This window comes from Molossus molossus, unplaced genomic scaffold (genome assembly GCF_014108415.1).
Source record: "Molossus molossus isolate mMolMol1 unplaced genomic scaffold, mMolMol1.p scaffold_m16_p_19, whole genome shotgun sequence".
In the NCBI taxonomy this organism is placed as follows: domain Eukaryota; kingdom Metazoa; phylum Chordata; class Mammalia; order Chiroptera; family Molossidae; genus Molossus; species Molossus molossus.
The window spans coordinates 34,216,816-34,242,496 of NW_023425354.1; the positions used below are offsets into that span (position 1 = coordinate 34,216,816).

General features: G+C 39.9%; 1 protein-coding gene across 5 annotated transcripts in view; it reads right to left on the reverse strand.

Annotated features, from left to right (window-relative positions):
* Positions 1-25,681, reverse strand: part of AP2B1 (adaptor related protein complex 2 subunit beta 1) — a 137,720-nt gene that overhangs the window by 14,007 nt on the left and 98,032 nt on the right. For all 5 annotated transcript variants that reach the window (XM_036269961.1, XM_036269959.1, XM_036269960.1 and 2 more), the window contains 3 exons: positions 25,474-25,603; positions 3,080-3,164; positions 1,289-1,375 (listed from right to left, as the gene is read on the reverse strand). In XM_036269961.1, coding sequence (XP_036125854.1) covers positions 1,289-1,375; positions 3,080-3,164; positions 25,474-25,603 — 302 coding nt within the window. The remainder of the gene's footprint in view (positions 1-1,288; positions 1,376-3,079; positions 3,165-25,473; positions 25,604-25,681) is intronic.

Below are 25,681 nucleotides of genomic sequence, written 5' to 3' on the forward strand. Positions count from 1 at the left end.
CTAACTTGTTATTACAATAAAAATTATGGGAGACTTATCTCTGCAAACACCTCTCCAAGGACTCAGGAGAAGACTATAAGAAAATATTTGTCTGAATAGAGGATGAATACATCATAGAGACCATAAAACTAAAATTAAAATGAAAAAGTTAGAATGAGAAGACAGTTTCTCTCACACTGCCTCTTTCAGAACTATGCTCTAGCTACAATGGGATGGCAGCATACGGAAAACACTTATGAGAACCACAAACATGGAGGATGAAATAATGGATAAATAAAGAGAAAGGAGATATGGACCAAGCACCAAGCACCAAGGCTCAGTTTCATTCAAACTAACCTTATACTAACCTAAAAAAGAGACTGGGACAAAGGCAGGACTCTGAACAGCTTAGGGGTCCTTTCCACTCCTGCAGAACACTTCAATGAAACAAAGCCCCAGGGACTGATAGCTGCTATGGCTTCTCCTCTAGCGTTACCTCTCTGATGTTCTAGTATAGTAATCAAAATAACTACTAAAAAGGGTCTGGGGCTTTTTAATGGTGATTAGAGGTTAGTATCATAATCAACACTGACACAAGCAAGAAAGAAAGAGGTTACCAACTAGTATTTAATCAACTATGATGTATTCTTATTTAATCAAACACAAGATTCTAAATAAGGATATCAGAAAGATTTCCTCCAACACCAGAAGTAGCTGTAAAAGGAAAAATAGTCCTTTTATTCTAGGGAGAGTGCACATCCTTAAGTGTCACTTCAATTATTTGATGCGTATAAGATGTTCTAGTAATATGACTAACACATGCTCAACTACTGAGCTGGGAAGATGGAACCATTTTAGTTTGTTTCTTAAATCTGTTGGCTTAGCCTTGGCTGATTTGGCTCAGTGGTTAGAGTATTGGCCTGCGGTCCAGAGAGACCTGGGTTCGGTTCCCGCTAAGGGCACGTACCTCGGTTGCAGTTTGTCCCTAGCCCTGGTTGGGTCATGCGGGAGGCAGCCACTCAATGTGTCCCTTTCACGTCGATGTTTCTCTCTCTCCCTCCCACTCTATCTGAATAAAAAAATGGAAAAATGTCCTCAGGTGAAGATTAAAAAAAAAAAATCTGTTGGCTTATAAGCAATCTAGTACCTATATCAAAACATCACAACTTTTTAAAGAGAAATCTGCTAAGTAAAATACCTACCATATAACCACCACAAACAGGTAGATGTAAAAAGAAGAGGTAAAGACAAAAATAAATATCTAATTTGATTTGCTAAGACGAAAATGAAATGTAGAGTCATTACTCACCAGCATTTAAATGACATTCCTTAATCTGAAACTGAAGTTCATTTTCATTGGGGATATCCTTCCATGTGGCAAGGAAGACCTGGCGCTCTGTAAGGGGAAGCAGAGGGAAAGGAAGGATGTGCACAATCTGTCAAGTTTCTGATTTCTGATGCCTTGCACTATTTCTCCTCTGGAGTGCTGGATCTTGCAATAGCAATACAGCCAGGAGAAGCCTGGGCCTGGAGCTGATTCTTGGCTACACAGAGGTGCTACACCCCAGGTCAATTAATCCCTCATCAATAGCACTAAGATACATTGGAAAAAGAGTTTATATCTAAGGTTTAGTTTTGGCTCTACTGTTTTCCTTTTTGGTGACTTGGCAAGTTTTAACCTTTCTGATCCTTAATTTCACTATATATTATTAGGTGTGTTCTGCTCACCCAAAGAGTCACTTTAAGAACCAAATTAAGCCCTGGCCGGTTTGGCTCAGCGGTTGGAGCGTCGGCCTGCGGTCCGGAGAGACCCGGGTTCGGTTCCCGCTAAGGGCATGTACTTCGGTTGCAGTTTGTCCCCGGCCCTGGTTGGTTGTGCGGGTGGCGACCACTCGATGTGTCCCTTTCACATCGATGTTTCTCTCTCTCTCTGTTCCTCTCTCTCCCTCCCACTCTATCTGAACAATGAATGGAAAAATGTCCTCGGGTGAGGGTGATTAAAACAAACAAACAAACAAACAAGAACCAAATTAAGCCCTGGCCAGTTTGGCTCAGCGGTTAGAGCGTCGGCCTGCGGTCCGGAGAGACCAGGGTTCGGTTCCCGCTAAGGGCGCGTACTTCGGTTGCAGTTTGTCCCCGGCCATGGTCGGCCGTGCGGGTGGCAGCCACTCGATGTGTCTCTTCACGTCGATGTTTCTCTCTCTCTCTCCCTTTCGCTCTCTCCCTCCCACTCTATCTGTACAAAAAATGGAAAAATATCCTCAGGTGAGGATAAAAAAAAAAAAGAACCAAATTAAGTGTCAATACAATTTAATATGTATCAATATATGCTGGTTGGTAGATTTTAGGTAGATTCAAAAGTATGGGAAGAGCCCTGGCCGGTTTGGCTCAGCGGTAGAGTTTCGGCCCGTGGTCCAGAGAAACCCGGGTTCGGTTCCCACTAAGGGCATGTACCTCGGTTGCAGTTTGTCCCTGGCCCTGGTTGGGTCGTGCGGGTGGCAACCACTCGATGTGTCCCTTTCATGTCGATGTTTCTCTCTCTCTCTCTCTCTCTCCCTCCCCCCTCATTCTATCTGAATTCTTGGGTGAGGATTAAAAAAAAAAAAAAAGTATGGGAAGAGAAAAATGTCAACAACCACATGGGGAATACTAGTGGTTTATTACAAATTACTATAATTATAATGAAAAAGCATGGAACAGCAAGAGAATTACCAAAATGTGACAGACAAAAGTGAACAAATGTTGGAAAAATGGCACCGACAGAGTTGCTCAACACAGGATTGCCACAAACCTTCAATTTGTACAAAAAAAAAAAAAAAAAAAAAAGCAGTATATGTGAAGTGCAATAAAATGAGGTATGCCCATATTCTGTATGCTGGGGTGATGGGGGTTATTCAGAAAATTGACACTGTGATTTAGAGACCAACCGCAAAACAAGACCACTGTGACTCAGGCAAATAAATAATTCGCTTTTATTAGAGCTTTAGAATAGCCTCCTCACCCACCCCATTTTTTTAAATCTCAAAATAACTTGTACTTCTGGCCTAACATTCAGAGGAAGGGTAAAGGTATATTTGACAGGACAGGAGGACATACTTACCCATTTTGCCATCTTCTACAAAAAGCACATTGAGTGGGATGAGGCAGCTGAAGTAGAAGACATCAATATTGTTTTTCACAGCCACCTGCGAGGAAAGAACATGGCAAAATGAAAACATCACAGGAAGCCAGGTAGGAGGAAAAGAACAGTTATGTATCTTGAAATATTATCACCCCATTTCCTTTCTCCTTTAGATAGTGCAGCACTCCCCAAATCAAGACATACTAGCCCATACATTGCAAAGCATATCCTCACCCATGCCACTGTTAGAGTATTGTTGACAACCTGCAACACTACCTCTCTCTAGGAGGAGCTCCAGAAGGAAGGAATTCAAGGCCCAAGTTCTGTACCCAGAATATTCTACTATTATTTTTTTTGTTTCTATGGTTATTAATAGCTGCTGCTACCACTTACAAAGTACCTACTAATGATATGATTTTTAATGCTCATTATTACCATCCCAACAAAGTAGGTGTTACTCCCCTCTCATTTTACAGATGAGGAGATCATGCAGGAGGCAGTCAATCAATGTTTCTCTCTCACATTGATGTTTCTCTCTCTCCCTTCCTTTCTCCCTAAAAAAACCAAAAACACAAAAAATACCAAAATAAACAAACAAACTCCACAAAAAATCTCATGGGTCAAATACTGGTAAATCAGATAACTATAAGAAGGAAAAGCGCCCTGGTCGGTTTGGTTCAGCAGTTAGAGTGTCGACCTGCAGTCCAGAGAGACCCGGGTTTGGTTTCCGCTAAGGGCATGTACCTCAGTTGCAGTTTGTCCCCGGCCCTGGTTGGGTCGTGCGGGTGGAGCCACTCGATGTGTCCCTTTCATGTCGATGTTTCTCTCTTTCTCTCTCCCTCCCACTCTATCTGAACAAAAAATGAAAAAATGTCCTCGGGTGAGAATAAAAAAAAGAAGGAAAAGTCTTTTGGTCTGACCAGCTGGCTCAGTTGGCTGGAGCGTCGATCCATGCACCAAAAGGTTGCAGGTTTGATTCCCGGTTGGGGTGCATACGGGCGGCAACTTATCGATGTTTCACTCTCACGTTGATGTTTCTCTCTAATATTAATAAATATATCTTCAGGTGAGGATTTTTTAAAAAAGCACCCCGCTGGCATGGCTCAGTGGATTGAGCATTGTCTCATGGACTGAGAGGTCCTGGTTTGATCCCCAGACACAGCACACACCAAGGTTTCAGGCTCAATCCCCAGTGGGAAGCATGCAGGAGGCAGCCAATCAATAGCTTTCTAAAAAAAAATCAATAAAAACGTATTTAAAAAAGAAAGAAACGATAAAGCCTTTGAGCAAGCAAAGAAATGAGTTTTCTTCTCACAATTCAAGCTTCTGATTTAGGTAGTTTGTAATTCTACCATGGCCCATTCAATTCAGAGCGCGCGCGCACGCGCACACACACACACACACACACATTTTTTAATAAGAGCTAATTTTATTTTATTTTTTTGGTACGTGTTCCTAGTGGAAACTGAATCCAGGACTCTCTGGTCCGCAGGCCAACACTCTAACCACTGAGCCAAACCGGCCAGGGCTTGTTTATATTTTTTAAAAAGTTACAGTAAGTATTTTTATTCAGGGGCAACACTGATTGGCATATATATTCAGAAACAGGCAGATTTTACTGAGGCAGATTATAAGAACCATATACTGTAAGGGAAAGTAGGAGGAGAACTGTTTTAAACCACCACTTCCCACTGGTTTCCGTCACTAGTGACTTTCCTATTTATGATTTTGGCACTGCAGGAAAACGTTCTCTGAGCAAGTTCTATAATCAGTAACCATGCCTATTTATCTTTCATTTTGCTCTAAAATAAAGGGGAGGGGCCTGGTTGGTTTTGCGCAGTAGTTAAGAGTGTCAGCCTGCAGTCAAGAGGTCTCGTGTTAGATTCCCAGTCAAGGGCACGTACCTGGGATGCAGGTTTGATCCCTGGCCCTGGTCGGGGTCTTGCGGGAGGCAACCAATCGATGTGTCTCTCTCACATCGATGTTTCTCTTTCTGTTCCTCCCTCCCTCCCTTCCACTCTATCTAAAAATCAATGGAAAAATACCCTCAGTTGAGGATTAACAATAACAACAACAAAAGGAAAACAAAGGGGAAAACAGTGCCTATCTAGCACCACTACCAACATCTTTTTTTTGGTGACAAATGTCCACATTCCAAGAGCATATCTACCTCTTCATCAAAACTTTGGATATAGCCCTGGCCAGTTTGGCTCAGCGGTTAGAGCGTCGGCCTGCGGTCCGGAGAGACCTGGGTTCGGTTCCCGCTAAGGGCACGTACTTCGGTTGCAGTTTGTCCCTGGCCCTGGTTGGTCGTGTGGGTGGCAGCCACTCGATGTGTCCCTTCACGTCGATGTTTCTCACTCTCTCTCCCTTCCTCTCTCTCCCTCCCATTCTATCTGTACAAAAAATGGAAAAATATCCTCGGGTGAGGATAAAAAAAAAAACTTTGGATATAAGCTCCAAATATCCTCTTTCCAAAGCACTTCTAGTTCTTTTACATTTATTACCAACTCATATTCCCCACCTTAAATAGTATCTTTATTTCCTCCTCCACAATTTGGTTATGTCTATCTACTTGACAGTCTTTCTGTTCTCTCTTCCAGAAGAACCCATCAAATTACTTTCCTCGTAACTTGTTTTTTAAACTTTTTAATTACCAGCCTCTCACGAGTTTCTGATCTGTATCACATAATCTGATGCCCAAAATGACAGGATATCAGGAATCTCAAAAAAAGACTGAGAACGGCGAATGTAAGTGGAGAAACAAGAACTTTAGACATTTTAAAGGTACTAGAGCAGCACTTCAAAAGTTTTATACCAGTGAGGGTTTCCAGGAAAGAGGCATTTTCTAATTAATGTGGTACTTAGCAACAAGATAACTCATTTCAAAAAAGGGCACCAAGTCTGGCCAGTATGGCTGAGGTTGAGCATTGACTCATGCACCAAGAGGTCGCCGGTTCAATTCCTGGTCAGGACATATACCCAGGTTGTGGGCCCGATCCCCAGTGGAGGGCATGCAGGAGGTGGACAATGGATGTTCTCTCTCATTGCTGTTTCTATCTCTCTCTCTCTCTCTCTCCCTCTCACTTCCTCTCTCTCTAAAATCAATAAAAAAAAAATAATAAAAAAAAAGGGCACCAAGAGTATAGAAAAGTGCCAGGCTCTTTAAGGGCATTTAGAAGTAAAAACTGGGGTGTATAGATGGGTAGTGTGGTAACATAAAGGTCTTACGTGAAATACAAGTGATTGTCTACTATCATCTTTGAATATAAAGCAGTCATATTTCACAATGTGCCATTTGTTCAAACATTTATTAATGTTTACTATATCCTTACCATTTGAGATATAAAGACTAAAGAAAAGATAATCCTGTCCTCCAAGGGATAATATTGGTTGTACTCCCACAAAGCCATGGACCCTCTTTCTGAAAAACGTACGTGCAACATTTTGACACACAACTTCAGGGGTTTCAGGACAGTATGAAAATCATGCCTGGACTTATGCTCTAGAACAATTCTGAGAAGCTGGGAAAAGCAGAGGCAGTGGATACAGTGCTTCAGAACATGGACTTGGGAACCAGACTTGACAACCTGATTTCAAATTTTCACTCTGTCACTCACTAGCTGTGTGACTTTGGGCAAGTAATACTCAGCTCAGTTTCCTGTCTGCAGAATGAAGATAACAGTACTAAATGAAAGGGTTATTATAGGATAATGACTTAATATTTGCAAAGCACTTAGAATGGTGCCTAGCTTAAAATAAGCACTATAACAAGTGTTTAAGAAAAAAATTCCCTTTTCTTCCACTGTCTTGTTTTACCTTTTTTATTCAGAATTTTTCATAATTAAGGATTACTATATTAGACTTACCTGAGATTCTTACACATGCTCAAATGTAGTACTACTACTATGCTAAGAGATCAGAAGAGACAAAGAAGCTTATTAGCAAACTGTTAGCTTAATGTTTCTTGCTACTGTGCCCTTGGTAAAATATCTTTTGACAGGATCAACTGCACACAGGTCACTCTTTTGGGAGGAAGTTTCAGCTTTTTTCCACTAGCTTTTCAAAATCTGCCATTTTGCAGTTCTCAAACTTTTACTCTCGGCTAGAACTGCATTAATTTCGAGAATATATGGTTCTTTTAGATCTGGTCTACCCCTCCAGCCCATTTCCTTAACTTCAATCACATCAAAATTACTTCTTGTTTCCCAAACACTGAAACTCATAGCTCTGTGTCTTTTTACATGTTGTTCTTTCTACTTAATATAGTCTTCTCCTGAAGCTTTAGCTGTCTGGAAAATACCTATGCAATCTTTTTTAATTTAATTTTTATTGATTGATTTTAGAGAGGAAGGAAGGGAGAAAATGAGGGAAAAGGAAAGTGGGAGAGAGAGAAACATCAATTTGTTGTTTTACTCATGAATTCATTAGTTAATTCTTGTATGTGCCCTGACCAGGAATTGAACCTACAATCTTGGTGTATCAGAATGATGCTCTAACCAAATGAACTACCCCCAGCCAGGGCCCTATGTAATCTTGTTTCAGCTCAAGTTTGAGATTTCTCAGGATAGCGCTTATCCTTCCCCGTATAGCACCACTAGAGCATACAATATCCATTTACACCTGCCTTACCCTTAACACAATGAGCTCCTTGAATACAGGGGCTCTCATTTTTCACTAGCATACCAGTGGCTCAATGAATATTTGTTGCATGAAATTAAGGGGAAGATGTTGAGCAAGTGGAATGAAATACTCATTTCTCATCCTTTTTTCTACCTCTACATAATTCATCTGCATAACATAATTCCATCAGTAACATTGCTCTCTTTACATAAACTGATACTCAGTGAGGCAGGGATGGGGGATGGGATGATATGCGGACTCTTGTAGTTTCAAATCACCGAGCTAAAATAACATCTATATACTAAGGAAGAATAACATAGGTAGTAGATCACACCCCAAAGAATAGTAGATTCTCCAAGGATATGCCAATCACTCCTCAGGAGTCAAGGCATAAAAGAATCAAGGGAACACAGTATGAAGCCAGGTCGATTCCAATCCAGATGACAGTTACTTTTAAATAGAAGTGAGTCAACCTTAAATAGCATAATATTGATTGCTTCGGAAATAGAAAGGAGGCTCTCTTTTTTTAAAAAATTAACTATCTCAACAGGTATAGAATAGGAAGACATAATCCAGACAAGATGGAGAACTGTATTCCAAGAGCTTTAACATCAATCCTTATTCTTGCCTATGGGAAATCAATGATCACATATGTATCCAGTATCTTTACTTGGATAATATCCCAAGTGAACATGTCCAAAACAAATTCCTGATCTCTCCTCATCCTTATAAGAGCCTGCTGTCCTTCCAAACTCAGTAAATGGAATACTGCAAAGCCTTTTAATGGTCTCCCTGCTTCTGCACTTGTCTCCCCAACCCCCAACACCTAGCTTCTCCAGTCTATTCTTGACACAGCAGCCAGACTGAACTTAAAATGTAGGTCAGCTCAAAAATATTTCTCTGCTCAAACCTTCAGTGACTTCCCATCTCACTCAGAATAAAAGCCAAAGTTACAATTGCCCATAATCTGATGCCTATTACCTCACTGACGGCATGTGCTACGAATGTCCTCCTGCTCGCTCCATGTCAGCCACAGGAGTCTGTTCTGTTCTTTGCACATACCAGGCACGCTCCTCTCTCATGGGTTTCTGCATTTGCTGTTTCCTTGTCTGGAGTTCTCTTCCTTCAGTAATAGGCATGGCTCACTCCCAGCCTCCTTTAGGTCTTTGCTTTTATCAAACATTATCTTTTCAGGTAGTTCTTCCAAGATCAATATATTTATAAAAATTTCCACCCAATCTCCAATCCCAGGACTCCCTACTTCAATCTCTGCTTTATTTTTCTCCACTGCCTTCATCTGACATACTATTTTACTTATTTGTTGGTTTACTGCCTGTCCCCATGCCACGTGACCCACCTCCAATAGACTGTAAGTTCCATAAGAAATTGTTGTCTCTTGCTCACTCTGTATTGTTTCTAGAATAATAACTGGCACAGAGTTAAGTACACAATAAAAATAATGATTGTAAAATACACTATGCAAAGTTCCTAACAACCACTTAGGTTTAGTCAAGATTTGACCTTAGTGTAAAGTTTCCAAAAGAACAGTGCTTCTCAAGTTTTTTTTAGTCTACTTCCCTTAACAGAAGAGGAAAATATGGACATACATACTGGCTTGAGGGTAGGAAGAAGGATTAGAAGTATACCAAGTAGCCCCTCATAAAAACAAAATTTCTTTGAAGTTGCATGCTATTCCATAATGAATCTATACATTTTAATATAAAATGTATTTCTCCCTTTACCTTTGAGTAAAACTGATGCTCCAAAAAATCTGTCACGCGTGTTTTTAAAAACTGTGGGTCAGTTCAGCCAGTGTGGCTCAGTGGTTGAGCATCAACCCATGCACCAAGAGGTTGCCAGTTCGACTCCCAGTCAGGGCACATGCCCAGGTTGTGGGTCCGATCCCCAGTGGGGGGCATGCATAAGGCAGCCAATCGATGTTTTCTCTCATTAATGTTTCTCTCTCTCTCTCTCTCTCTCTCTCTCTCCCCTTTCTTCTCTCTATAAAATCAATAAAGAAAAAATTATATTAAAAAAAAACACACACAAAAAACCTGTGGGTCAGCCTGGCCAGTGTGGCTCAGTACACAGAGCAACGTTCCATGGGCTGAGAGATCCGCGTTCGATTCCTGGTCAGGGCACATGCACGGGTTGCGAGCTTGATGCCAAGTAAGGGGTGTGCAAGAAGGCAGTCGATCGCTGTTTCTCTCTCATTGATATTTCTATCTCTCTCTCTCTAAAAAATCAATAAAAATAAGTAAATAAATAAAAAATAAAAACCATGGGTCATCTTCTGGCATGGATTGGAGCATCGTCCTGTACACCAAAAAGGTTGCGGGTTTGGCCCTGGCCAGTTTAGCTCAGTAGTTAGAGCATCGGCCCTCGGACCAGAGAGTTGCCGGTTCGATTCCCGGCCCTGGTTGGAGTCGTGCAGGAGGCGACCGATCAATGTGTCTTCCTCACATCTCACATCGATGTCTCTCTCTCTCTGTCTCTTTTTCCCTCCTCCCCCCCTCCCACTCTATCTGAAAATTAATGGAAAAATATCCTTGGGTGAGGATTAAAAAATAAAAGGTTGTGGGTTTGATTCTAGGTCAGGGCATATAGGTAGCGGGTTTGATCTCCAGTCAGGATGTATGTGGGAGGCAAACGATCAATGTTTCTTTTTCTCTCGCTCCCCTTTCCTCTCTCTCTAAAATCAATAAACACATCCTCAGGTAAGGATTAAAACAAAAACAAAAACAAACTATGGGTCACAACCAAATGGTGGTTCTTAAAATTAATTTAGTGGGCTGGAACTGGTATAAAAAATAGAATAGAAAATATCATAGTGCATCTCTTGAAGAGTAAATGTTTCCTGAAAGTGTTTCAGTTTTATGTATATATTATGTGTGTGTACATACACACTATGTAAAATACATTGCTTGCCCTGGCCAGTTTGGCTCAGTGGTTAAGATTGTTGGCCTGAGGACTGAAGGGTTGCAGGTTTGATTCCCAGTCAAGGGCACATACCTGGGTTGCAGGTTAGATCGTGGGCTCTGGTCGGGTCATGTAGGAGGCAGCCAGTCAACGTGTCTCTCTCACATCGATGGTCCCCCCCCCCCTTCAACTCTGTCTAAAAATCAATGGAAAAATATCCTCAGGTGAGGATTGACAAACAAACAAACAAACATATATATATTTCTTATTGTAAGTTGTAGTATAAAAAAGTATAAAAACCATTATAACTCATACACCAAAGTAAAAGCAAGCGTGAAGAAATGGGTTTGATGAGCTAGGAACAGAATGCACACCTGAGCTTCTGCTTTGAGGATGCCTAAAGGAGATCACAGATGACACCAAGGATCAGATTACCTAATCCTCTGTTCCTCTGGTCTGTCACGTGCAATATGTGGCCATAACAATATTAACTTGCCTCTCCGGGACATCAATAGGAAGAGAAAATAGAAATGATTCTAAGGCACTTGGAAAACACAAAAGGAGGCTATAAATGCTTAATAATAATAATAATTTTTAAAAGTTGCTTTCAGTGGCTGCTGGGGAAAGAGCAGCCTGTCAACTTCAGTCAGTAACCAGCAATTAGTTTCTTTCCATAGTATACCAAGCCTGCGGCAGTAGCTGCAGCCTCTTTATGGTGGCACAGCTGGAGATGAACAGGCTAAATTAGTATTCTAACCTTGTTCCAGTGTACTCAAAAGTACTATAAAAAGGTACTAGATGAACTCAGTCTGAACTCTGGCAAATATAGCCTCTCACCACACCTCTCACCACAGATAACCACAGGAGGCACTGCCACAAGAAAAACCAAGGCAAGTGGCATACAGCTCACCTTTGAGAGTATATCATTTACTCTTCCATGACGTCACTTATGACCTTTCCAAGTCTCTGAAGAATATTTTTTCCTTTTATTCCTGCTCTCTACTTAGCTTTTGGAAAGATTATTTGCAGGCTGGTCCAAGCTAAGACCAGGCAGCGATGCCGACCATCCCCATTTCTCTAAGAAATGATTCAGATGGGTTTCAAGCTCCACACCACCTAGTCAATAGATCCTAGGGGAATGGTTCTGAGTGACAGGTTTTTATTGGCATTGACTCCAACTGTGTGATATGTCATCTGAGACACAAGCAGAAGTGGCTCTTTCTGCTTGCTGCTAGAGTTAAATCTACTGGTAGTTCTGTGTTTCTAATCAATGCCCAAAATACCTACCTACTATCTTTAGGTTGAATATGGTCTTCCATTTCAAACCTATTTAAAGACCACTAAGGAAGCCAGTGTGGTGTAAGGAGAGGAGTAGCAGATGAAATCAATAAGGAAAGGCATGGCTAGATCCCATAGGACTCTGCAGACCATTGTAAGGATTTTGTATTTTCTGCTCAGATAAATATCAATACAAGCTCTTCCAGATTGGTGATGTAAACTTGAGTATAACAGAGCTGTGGTATAGTCAAGAATTAAGCAGCTGTCACAAACTCTGATAGGATCATACCTATGTGGAGAGGGTCACTGGGAGCTGTGTGCCTCACAAGGAACCCAGTCAAGGAAAGATGTTAAGATATATTACATCTGTTCCTGCTCCAGGTAGTTTACTAGTTTTTAAAAAGTTTTATGTGTTTGGAAAAATAAATCAAAAAGTTACAGCAAATGTACATGTGATCTCTTTCTGCCAATCTAGAGCCCACTTGCCATGCTATACTAACCAATCTGGTTACTATCCAGAAACCTTTATTACAAGCCTCAAGTTATCTCTTCCTCCAGCAGTGTAAAACAAAATCACCCTATAGTTTCAGTTGCTAGAAATAAGCAGCAATATTTTCATAGACCTTTCAGCCTGCCTGACAGATTAAAGTTCCCTGAAACATAAGGTCTTACCTTAAATAGGTTCTGCCAGACCTATATGGGCTCTAAATTTTAAAGCATCAATCTGTCTCTTTTTCCCTTTGATAACAGCTCTGTGTACTTTGCTAGGACTGGCTGATGTGTCCTTGGTTGCACCTTTTGCAACTTAGAATAGATACTATTTCAATTAACAATATGAATGCCCAGCCAGTGTGGCTCAGTAGCTTGAGCGTCAACCCGTGGACTGAGAGGTCCTGGGACCCAGTCAGGGCACATGCCCAGGTTGTGGACGCAATCCTCAGTAGGGGGCGTGCAGGAGGCAGCCAATTGATGTTTCTCTCTCTCTGGTTAAAAAAAAAAAAAAGTCAATAAAAATATATTTAAAAAATTAAAGAAAAAAAATATGAAGAACTGTTTGCTGTGTAGGGCTTATTGTTAAACTTAAAAATATACTTAACATATACTGTACTGAATCACAAAATGGTGAAGACAGGACTGGTAAACTATCAGTTAAAAGTGATTAGAGGCACAAATCAGTTTCTCCTTTGTTTACTCTATCCTTTCCCCTCTCTCTTCCTCTTTCACGCCTCTGCCCTCTCCTCTTCCTCCTCCTTCTCATTGCCTCTCCCTCCACTTCTCTCCTCCCAACCCTTCGTGTCCCCTTCCTTTCTCCCAGCATCTCTCCTCTTCCTCTTTCTACCTCTCCTTTCATACACAACTTCTCTCTTTCCCCATTTTTCCTCCAGAAACTGAAGGTGCCATCTAAAATAATAAAAACAAAAACAAAACAAAAGTGATTAGATATTCCACACCCCAGTGCGGTATGTCTAGGGCCAGAAGACCCAATGGAAACTCAATAGAAAAACAGACCTCAGTAACAAGAATGAACGAACACTATTCATTTTTAAATCCTGGGGTAAAAATGATTTAGAAACTAATCTGGGTTTTAGGTATTGAGTATAAAGTCTCAGATTAGTTAGCAGCAAGTCAGAAATCAAATAGGTTCATAGGTGTGCCTATGTACTGACTGGTATATTATTCAATGTGGACAGAGAAAGGCATGTGGCTGCCAAGATGACTGAGCACATGGGCAGGACGCTGTGCAAAGATATTATCTCTGGGTGGTTTTACTGGGAAAGCAGGTCATACACAGAAGAGACAGAAATTACCGTCAGAAGCACAGTATGAACTATGGAACTGAGAAGGTCTGTGCTTTCATATTTGGAGTACCTGCCTTCCAAACTCTTTCAATGGTTCCCGGGAAGAAATGTCACCACCAAATCAAGAAGCACCATTCATTTACACACTTTTAAAAAATGATTAAATAATATGTTCCTTAGTCTCCAAACTGTAACTGATACTAAATACATTTACCAGTTTTACTTCTAATTGGTTTTTCTTAAAATTAGAACAATCAACTAACATCTGTTTGCAGCATACACAAATTAATGTCCTTCCATAAACTTAGGCTTTCCTGAAGTGGAATAAAAAGAAAAATGAATTCAGATTGAGTATATTTTCATTTTCAGGCCCCATGAGCTTTGATACAGACAGAAACTTGCCTATAAAACCACAGGTGTAAAACAAGGATATACAGCCCAGCTGGTGTGACCAAGGTTGCTGGTTTAATTTCTGGTCAAGGCACATGCCCAGGTTGTGGGCTTGATCCTAATTGAGGGTGTGCAGGAGGCAGCCAATTGGTGCTTCTCTCTCATCAATGTTTTTATCTCTATCTCTCTCCTTGCCTTTCTCTCTAAATATATAAACAAATTTATAAAAACAAAAAACAAAACAAACAACCTTGGCCGATTTGGCTCAGTGGCAGAGTGTCTGCCCACAGACCAATGAGTCAAGGGTTTGGTTCTGGCCAAGGGCACATACCTGGGTTGTGGTTTGTTCCCAGCCTTGGTAGGGGTCATGCGAGAGGCAACCAGTCGATGTGTCTGATGTGTCCCTCTAGCATCGATATTTTTCTCTCTCTCCCTTTCTCTCCCTCTCTCTCCTTCCCACTCTGTCTGAAGATGAAAGGAAAGATATCTTTGCGTAAGGATTAAGAAAACAAAACAAAACAAAAAAGCCCCCTAAAACATGGGGATATGCAGATAGAATTGAAAGACATATTTTAATTCAACATAAATGACTTCCTAAGAGAGTTTTAGGAATATGAAATGGGCCATTTCAGGGTAGTAAATCATTAGTATTCATGCAGACATTGAGACATCAATCACTGCTCATATAGGGTAAATTCCATCAGAAACAGGGTTTGAAACAGACAGCATTAAGTTACCTCTTCTAACCATGAGATTTTACAATCTTTATGTTCACACACATACACACACGGCTCAAAGGGTTTCTCAAGTTTTACTATGCATAACCCCTATAAAAATTTTAAATGAAGCAAATTGTTTCCTATCTTACTGAATATAACGCTACAGCAAAATATGAGTGTACATATGCATGAGGAAGGACATGGCTATCAAGTGGGCTTCAATCCATCTCTGAAAAATCTCAGTAAATTCCCTTCAGTTCCAACCTATAACATATATTAAGGCTTTGGAAAGTCCCCTACTGCATATAGATCACATGGTTAAATCTATTTTCTAATCATTTATCAAACCAGAAACACAAAACTGATCTCATTTTTCATCATCAACTTTTTTTTTTCTTTATTGATTTAGAGAAAGAAGGGAGAGATAGAAACATCAATGAGAGAGAACATCATTGACTTCCTCCTGCATGCCCCCCCCCCCCTTGGGATTTAGCTCCCAACTTGGGCATGTGCCCTGACTGGGAACTGAACTGGCGACCTCTTGGTGCATGGGTCGATGCTCAACCACTGAGCCACACTGGCTGGGCTCATCATCAACTCTTAAATTACTATCATAATATAAAGAAGGCTGGGATTTTTATAGATGAAAACCCACAAGTCACTGTTATTACACTTTAGAACTGCTTTGTGAAATATATGATCATCTGCTTAAGATCCACAGCATGGACTTCTGTTACTTGGGTAACCTGATCTCACAGATCCTTTTTTATGACATACTAGCTCCCAAGGCTGAGTGTTTTGAAAACTAATTTCTGGGTTTTAGGAACAACTGTCTCTTGTCACTGAGGCCAGATTTGTGCTCCATTAGACCACTTCTGCTTATCAGAATGCAGAATTCTTGTCTACTGCTTACATGTGGTTATTCAAGCAGGGCAGTTGCTACTAAGATACATTCATAAATACCAGAAACAAGTTGAGTGCTAGTTATATTAAGATAAAAGATACTGCCTAGTAGGATCTTGATATTTTGACAAAAAAGATAAGGAATCTTCTTAAAAAGGACAACCTAGTAAGAAAAGAATATCTTGTATGTAAGATACTCTATTTCTTTTTTTTTTTTATTGATTAATTTTTGTTACAGATGATTCTCCTTTTTTTCCCCACTGATTCCCCCCTCCCCTTAAGATACTCTATTTCTTAGATGAGATTAAAGGATATATTTAAGGTCCTGATGTGACACAAAAAAGATAAAGTTTGCAGTAGCAATCACAGAAAGTAATTTTCTCTTTTCTTGGGTAGGAAATGTTTTCATCTTTCATAACCAAGACTCCATTGCCTACATTTTGCTAATAGAATATACACGTTCTGTCTTGTCTATAGGGGCTCTTTTCAGCACTAGACCTACTTGTCTAACCTGGGGATCTCTCTCTCTTAAAAATATTTTCATTGATTTTTTAGAGAGAGAGGAAGGAAGAGAGAGAGAGAGAGAGAGAGAGAGAGAGAGAGAGAGAGAGAAACAGCGATGTGAGAGAGATACATCGATCGGCTGCCTCCTACACAACCCCTACTGGGTATTGAGCCCACAACCAGGTATATTCCCTGACCAGGAATCGAATCGGGACCTCTCAGTCCATGGTACCAAACAATCCACTGAGCCACACAGGCCAGTCTGATCTGGTATCTCTTATAGTTCCATAAGATCCACCCCGTCAAGGACTCCAACTTCTGTTCAAGCAGCATCTACCCATAAAAACAATCGAAGCACAAATTCCTCAATTGTGAATCTTGAAAGACCAAAGGAGGCTTTGATACTGAATTTGTTTGTCCTGCACAATAGTCAAGAAAAGTCAGCAGATGCCAAGCTAGTCTGCTTCATTTGATGGAAGCTGCTGAAAAAGTCTCATTTGGAAGCATTTACCAGTTTTTCTGGTACAACAGCTAGAGCTGTGGGCTTTTTGAGTATGACTGGACATATGTAAGACACGAAATATCAGGGACAGGCACCATCTGCAACTGACTTTCTCACAGGCTGGGACTGCAATGTAGGAGTAGCAAGGGACAGAATTTTCTCAGGGCCATACATTGGCAAAAAACCTTTTGGCTGACAAAGATGTTAAAGATATGAATAAATAAGACTGTAAGATTGTGTCCTTTGCAGCTAGCATCTTCAGCACATTCTAACCTTATCATTCAAAGTTTAAATAAATAAAACTGATGAAATAGTGCTTTGTTTTAAAAGAGACATTATTTCTTTTCCCTAATTAATATTTATTCTCTTATTAAACAACACTTATGTGGGGTTTAAAGGTGTTAGGTAGATAGAAAGATAACAGAAACTGTATATAGGAAAGGACCAATTCTTTTTTTTTAATGTATTGTTTTGAGTGTACAACCTAGTGGTTAGACAATCATATACTTTACATAGTGTTTCCCTCGATATTTCTAGTACCCAACTGGCACTATACATAGTTATCACAATATTACTGCTTATATTCCTCATGCTTTACTTACTTCCCCATGACTATTTTGTAGCTACAAATTTGTGCTTGTTAGTCCCTTCACCTCTTTCACCCAGTGCCTCAATCCTGCCCCCTCCCTGGCAACCAACCACCAGTTCTCTCTCTGTATCTATAAGTCTGTTTCAATTTTGTTTTGTTGTTTATTTTGTTCTTTAGATTCCATATATAAGTGATATCATTTATCTTTCTCTGACTTATTTCACTGAGCATAATACCCTCTAGGTGGAAAGGACCAATTTTTTATCCATAGATTCACCTCTCAGGCTCCTTATTGTAAAGTAATGTAGAAGGAAGGAAAGAAATTTTTACAAAGGTGCTATCAGCTTTCAGGTAACTGATAATCACATTAAAAGTTTCTTTCCCCTAAAAGAAATTTTGCCATAATTAAAAGAAAAAAATGAAAGGCATAAATTCATAGAGATAGGGGAGAAAAAATTACAACAGTAACGAAATGTTGGTAACTGTAAAACAGGTGGATTAGCAAAACCACCACAGAATTTTCAAAGGCTGACAGCATCTCTGTGGACCGTAGGCTGACGTTCTAACCGCTGAGCCAAACCGGCCAGGGCTTGACAGCATCTCTGAAACTGTACGAGGGGAGGGGATATTAAAGGAAAGGATTAAGATGCTGTTAGAATACTAGATCTCCACCACCATTCTGAGTTACACCTTAGCCCTTCAGCCTCCACATAAAACTAAAGATGCTTCTTTTAGAGATGATAAAATAGATGGTACTTTTAAGGGGATGCCAGGCATGGCTGAAGGGTGGTTAAGTGAATTTATGCATAATGAATTCTAGATTCTTCAGCCCTCTTTCCCAACTTAGCTCCTAGAAGACTGGCAGAAGGCCTTTAGTAGACAGGAGAGTCAAAGATAATTTTTGGAAGAATTAAGCCAACCCAAAAAGAAAGTACTGGCATAGAGGATTCCAGCTGCCTTCAGTGATGGGTTAACTGAGGCTCCTGTCTTGGGCCTCATGGTTTAGAGGGCCATACTCTGATCATTCTCTGACCTCTCTGCAACCCATGAATAAAAGAATCCACAGGCCCTGGCCGGTTTGGCTCAGCGGTTAGAGCGTCGGCCTGCGGTCTGGAGAGACCCGGGTTCGGTTCCCGCTAAGGGCATGTACCTTGGTTGCAGTTTGTCCCCGGCCCTGGTTGGTCATGCGGGTGGCAGCCACTCGATGTGTCCCTTCACGTCGATGTTTCTCACTCTCTCTCCCTTCCTCTCTCTCCCTCCCATTCTATCTGTACCAAAAATGGAAAAAATATCCTCGGGTGAGGATTATTAAAAAAATAAAAAATAAAAAAAAATAAAAGAATCCACAGGACCAAAGAGACTATCCAGCTAGAACACACAGAATTTCCTAGCTAGAAAGTCACAACACTGTTTCCAGGGTTCTTGCCTCCTTTGTCAAATATTGACCTACCATGACCAGTTTAGCTCAGTGATTAGAGCATCACCCCAAGAATCGAAGGGTCTTGGGTTTGATTCCCAGTAAAGGGCATGTACCTGGGTTACAAGTTTGATCCCCAGACCAAGTTGGGGTCATGCAGGAGGCAACAAATTGATGCGTTTCTCTCACAGAGAGATGTTTTTCTCTCTCTTTCCCTCCTTTTCTCTCTTCCTTCCACTCTGTCTAAACAGCAACAGAAGAATATCCTCGGGTGAGGAAAAAAATAACTATTTAATTTTAATTAATTTCAATTTTTATAGCCACATGTGGCTAGTGGCTATCATGTTGAAGAATGTTGCTAAAGGGACTTATGAGCTATCAACCCATCATAATATGTATGTGCACTTTACTGATTAAAAAAAAACCAGTAATAGTAAAAATAAAGTTTATGATACTAAGATAAACTTGAACACTGGATATCTGATGTTCTTGTTAATTGCTTAATGTACAATAGCTATTGTGGTTATGTTTTTAGAAAGAGACCTTCTATTTTAAAGATATATATTTACAAATGAAATGATATAAATGTCAGAGATTTGCTTCCAAATAATATGGTATAGGGCTGTGGATAGCGATATAGATTAAACAATATTAACTATAGATTGATAATTATTGAGGCAGGATGATGGGTCTACAGGGACTCACTACACTATCCTGTTTACTTCTGTAATGTTGCAAAGAAGAAAGAGATGGAAAGTAGGAGGGGGAAAAAAGGGAATGGTCTAGGAGGGTTAATGTCCAAATAGCAAGACTTCCAACATAAGAAAGAGAAAAATGAAGGGAGAACTACAAAAAAGTTTTTAAAAAAATTCCCAGAATTGAAGGATACAAGTTTCCACTTTGAAAGGGTCCAAAGAGCACCTAGCACAATGGATAAAAAGAGAGTCACACTGAGGAACACCACTGTGTAATTTCAGAACACAGGAGATAAAGGAAGAATCATATAAGCTTTCATTGAGGAATAGTACAGCACAAAAAAGAATCAGAATGGCTTCGGACTAGGATGTTACACAGATACCATGAATAAAGTATGAAGATAAAGAAGACATTGTAAAACATGTGAGGTCTCAAAAAATTTATTCTCTACATACCTATTCTCAGGAAGCAATCGAAAAATGTTTTTCATCAAAACAAGAGAGTAAACAAAGAAAAGAAAAATATAGTTGGAGACCGAACACAGAAGAGAGATGCTGGGAATGAATTCCCAGAGTGATCATGAAGAGATATCCCAGGATGACAGCTGTTTCAGGTGTTGAAGGAAATCAGTCTAGACTGCAGCAGATCAAAAGACTACACAGGAGTCTCCAAGACGGTGAAATTGACAGACTATTTTGAAGGGTCTGACCTCACTGGAATTTGGGGTTTCATATAGTTAAAAACACAGAATATTAAGCAAACAAAGAAAGAAGGTATTAACTACTAAATATTAAATTACTTACAAAAAGTTTTATGAAGAAAAAAATCGTACTTTACTCTACATAGCTCTGCTTTTAAGGGTATATAAGAAAGTGAAGGGATTAGCCAAAGAACATATATGCATGACCCACAGACACAAACAACAGTGTGGTGATGGCCAGAGGTAGGGGGTTGGGTGGAGATGGGCAAAAGGTAGAAGAAAATGGGGTCACCTGTAATAGTGTCGACAATAAAAATAAAATAAAAAAGTATATATACACAGTCATAATAATATGAACAATGAACACCGATAAAAGCAAATTCTAAGATAGCTCTATCAGGAAAAGAAGGTAGGAAATATCCATGCAGATGAAGGCAATGAGTAGGGAGATGTAGAGGAATACCTAAGATGAAAAAAGTCCAGCCCTGGGAGCCAGGGAGCTCAGCTGGTTAGAGAGCTGTACTGATGTGACAAGGTTGTGCCTGGTCTGGGCACACACAAGAATCAACCAATGGCCCTGGCTGGTTTGGCTCAGAGGTTGGAGCGTCGGCCTGCGGTCCAGAGAGACCCGGGTTCGGTTCCCGCTAAGGGCGCGTACCTCGGTTGCAGTTTGTCCCCGGCCCTGGTTGGTTGCGCGGGTGGCAGCCACTCGATGTGTCCCTTTCACGTCGATGTTTCTCTCTCTCTCCCTCTGTTCCTCTCTCTCCCTCCCACTCTATCTGAACAAAAAATGGAAAAATGTCCTCGGGTGAGGATAACAACAACAAAAAAAGAGGCAAGAGAGACCAACTCTGTAGGAGGGAAAACTGGGGACCATGTTAGGAAGAGAAGGCTGGGGAGTGGGTTTTTCCTAACTCCAGGATTAGTTGACTCTTTAAACGGTTTTTATTACCCTGATAAAAATAAAACTTGAAAGAATGGTGCTATCAGTGTTTTTATAGCCCAGATGAAAAAGGTGAAGGGGTTAAGAAGTACAAATTGGCAATTACAAAACAGCCATGGGAATATAAAGTCAATAATTTGCAATAACTATGTATGGTGCCAGGTGGGTATTAAACTAATCAGGGATCACTTCTTAAGTTATATGTAAATGGCTAACCACTATATTGTCCACCTGAACCTAATATAATATTGACTGTCAAGTGTAATTGAAAAATAAAAATAATACAGTCAGTGAAAAAGGAAGCCAAACAGTTATGCAAAGACCAGGATGAACATACGTTAAGTCATAATTCAACTGTCTTTTTGTAGACAGCAACTTGAAGAAGCAGTCACTTGCCAGGTGTCAAGTTTGAAGAAGCATACTAGGAAAACGTTTCTAAGCAACTAACACAAATAAAATAAAAAAACAAGAATATCGGAGTCAGAGAAAACTCTAAAGTTAGAGATTAAAAAAAAAGGTTTATGTTTCATTGAAACAGAAGGAATTGTCTTTTTTAGGAAGTATAATTATATGACATAAAGTCAAAAGAAGCTACCAATGAGGTAAGCTAAACTTTTCTTTGTGTAATATTTATAACTTGGATTCATAGAGGCTTTTTTTTTAAACACCCAACATCAGTACAGCAGAAAAAACTTTCTAGGTTCTAATCTCTACTAGGTATTTAATTTGAGTCTCTAAGGTATAATCTATTTTACATTTTAAGAGGAAAAAGTGTCTTTTTAACCTTTCAATAGTGTTTCCAATAAGTAGTCTGATGAGCATTTATTTAAAAATATTTTTTATTGATTTTTTAGAGAGAGGAAGGGAGAGAGAAATACCAATAGGCTGCCTCCTGCACGCCTCCTACTGGAGATCGAGCCTGCAACCTGTGCCTGTGCCCTGACCAGGGATCAAACTAGGACCTCTCAATCCATGGGACCGATGCTCAATTCACTGAACCACACCAGCCAGCTCTGATGAGCATTTTAAAGAAACGTGTTTGTACTAAGTGTTATATCACAGTTCTGGAAGCTGGGTCTGATTTACTTGTCCTATATATTGATATCAAATTAGCCAAAATAACTGAAACACACTGCATTAAAAATTGCATTTCCTCAACCCCCAGGTATTTTCCCCGATTTTATAGTCTAGAATACTAGAAAAGTACTAATTTTTCTTACATGAGCTCTTAAATTTAAACATTATGCAAATATAATGTTTAAATGCCAATCTTTTTATTTCTTAATCCTCACTTGAGGATATTTTCTCACTGATTTCTAGATAGAGCGGAAGAAGGGAGAGAGGGAGAGAGAGGGAAACATCGATGTGAGAGAGACACATCAACTGGTTGCCTCCTGCAGGACGGACCCTGACTGGAGCCTGGGATCAAACCTGTAACCCAGGTACGTGCCCTTGCCTGGGAATCAAACTCGAGACCCCTTTAGTCTGAGGACTGACATTCTAACTGCTGAGCCAAACCAGCCAGGGCAAATGCCAATCAATCTTGATCTGGCTTTATCTAGATCTAAGATTTAATTCTTTTTGTTCATACTGGGACAAGGGCAGGATGGAAGCTGAAATCTAAAGTAACCCACCCACCTTAAGCTAGCCATTAGTTTCAACTTCCATCAGAAGACATTAAATAGAGCTGCTATGGGGGGGAGGGGATTTCTCTCTTCTCAAGTTTTTGCTTATCTTCTCCACTGGGAAATGCCAATTAAGGATAAAATAGCCATAATTATAACATCACTAAAAGAAAGACTCCATGAGAAAAACATGGAGAATCAATAGTTGACTATAGATGGAAGGGTTTTTTCCTAGAGAAGTTGAGATGCTTCATTACTTTCTGATTAGATGGAAAATGTTTAAGTTTGCTTTTTATAATGGCAGGTTTATAAAAACAAAAACTTTTGAGGAAGGGTTTGGACTGATTCAATGTCTATTATGAAGGTTTCTATTTGGGATGTTCATTTCACTGAATGTGTAATGGAAACACAAAAAGAAAGTAAACTAATATTCATTTATTTACTGTTGTTGTTTTTTTATCCTCACCCAATGACATTTTTCGATCTTTTGTTCAGATAGAGTGGGAGGGAGAGAGAAAAACATCGACGTGAAAGGACACATTGAGTGGTTGCCACCTGCATGACCCGGCCAGGGCCAGGGACAAACTGCAACTAAGGTACGTGCCCTTAGCGGGAACCAAACCTGGGTCTCTCTGGACCGCAGGCCGACTCTCTAACCTCTGAGCCAAACCGGCCAGGGCTACTGCTGTTTCTTTTTTAAGAGCAGAAAATTTGCCCTGGTTTCTGTGACCCAAATTCCATTTCTTATTTCTAAAGTAAAGCATTCTTGCACTCATGCTGACTGTCCTCAAATATTAGGCTTGAGGCTCTCTGGGCCAACAGGAGGTTAGACTTCAATAAAAAGAAAGCAGATGTAGATTTGGGTTAGTTAGTTAGTTAGTTACTTTAGGATTCTGTGCTGGAAAAGCCCAGTAACACTTTACTCGCATCACAGTAACAGCCAATTCCATCTGCACAGTAATCCTCATTTTGTTCTTCTAGTCTGAGCCAAGTTATATTGTGACTCACTCATCTTCATTCTAAATCATTACACTCCTTGCTGAAAAAGAGGCAGTCAAAGATTGCAGCAACAAGGTAGTTAGTGAACTGGCAAACAGACTTGTTTTGTTGGTACTTAAAGTACTGAGAAATGTTAGTTTTAACTTCAGGTAATTTACTGTTGATGTGTCACCACCAGTACTAGTACCTCACACTGGTATATCCAGAAGAGTAAGCAATGGAATCCCATCTGTCTTGACTGGAAAGTGGAAGGTTGGTATTTTTCTGTAATCATTCTAAACATATTTTATAGTCTCATTCAGACTATTCTATTATTTCAAGTTCTTGGTAGAATGGGAATACCAACCCTCTTTGCTGGGTCTTCAGACTGTCTTTTACAGCACATGTTTTTTGGCTGGCCTTTGAGTGACAGTGACCCAAGATGGCAGCCACCATGGACTCAGACAATTTATAAAAACCGAATATACAGCCTCAAAGTAGAGTATGGAGTTAAATACCCACAGGCACACTCTTTTGTAAGATTTGTAACAAAAATTAATATGAATGGAGTTAATAGTTCTAATGGAGTGGTGGACCCTAGAGCCATATCAATGCTAGTAAAATGGCAGAAGTCATATAGCATCAAAGCTGTCTCATAGTGTAGTTTCAGCACCTAATCATGTCTAAAGAAAATATGAAACTCCTTCAGCCATCTGAAGGAGTGTTATAGCAATTAATGGAAAAGAAAACCATAGGCCATTCCCCTCCCTCCAGTCAACTGAAGCAGCCTTCAGTTTCCATAGCAGTAAATTTTCTAGATATGTCTTGTAGACCTCAAAGTACTAGAAAGGAAGCTCCAATTCAAAGGCAATTTATCTTACAATACTGTAAATGATACTAATTTTTTGTCCATTTGAAATAAGTTGTGCTATAAAAACAATAACAACAACAACAAAAAACACACAAAACAAAACAAAACAAAAAACATATACCCAACTTCCAGGGTTTATATCTGTATTAATATCCCTTTCAAGGTTGCTACAGTTTCTGCTCACAAGCTTACTATTCTGTCTTCATGTTGTTTGAACCCTAGAAGGCTTATGTTTCAAAGAGAAACTCAAAATAGATGAAAAAGTGAATAAAACTCTAAACTAGGACTTAAACATTCTAAAAATTACAATATTTTCAAGATTTAGAGGCTCGTATAGACCTCATAAAGTTCTGAGCTCCTCTAAGATTCTGCTACACTTATCATATATATGTATTAACAACGGGTATTTGAATCCAGATAACCTAAGTGTGTATGTGTACACACATTGACCGGCTGTCTCCTGCATGCCCCTACTGGGGATCAAGTCCACAACCTAGGCATGTGCCCTGACTGGGAATCAAACCTGCGACCTCAGTGAGTGGGACAATGCTCAATCCACTGAGCCACACCGGCCAGGAACTATGGTTGTGTGTTTAAAGATAGACTCCACATGATTCTTTACTGAAATCTATTTTCATATAAGTGACATTCAAATTTTCTATGTAAGTCTTAACAAAACAATTGTAAAAAAAGATCTTAAACAGTTTCTAAATATTTGGGTAAAAGAATAAATAATCTTTCATGTCAATGCATTACTTTTATAAAAATAAAAAAATTCAATTCTTTTCCACAGAGTTATTGCAAATCCTTTTCCATGACCAAATCTAATACACAGAAGGGAGGGGTTGATATTATATATAAATAATATAAAATTATGAAGATATCAACTTGTACCCTGAGTGAAGTACAACTCTAACCTGTAGGTTATTCAGAGGCTCCATCTTCATGACTGGGCCCAAGGTGTTGAGAGGCAGGGAGACATCAATGCTCTGATTTGGCATCAGTGGTGTATGGATGGCCAGAGGAGTACTGGGGATGACACCAAAGCTAGGAAAGAGGATGAAGAAATTCTAGAAGTTAATTAGGAGGCAAAATTTATTCACATCCTTAGGTTTCAATGTTTTT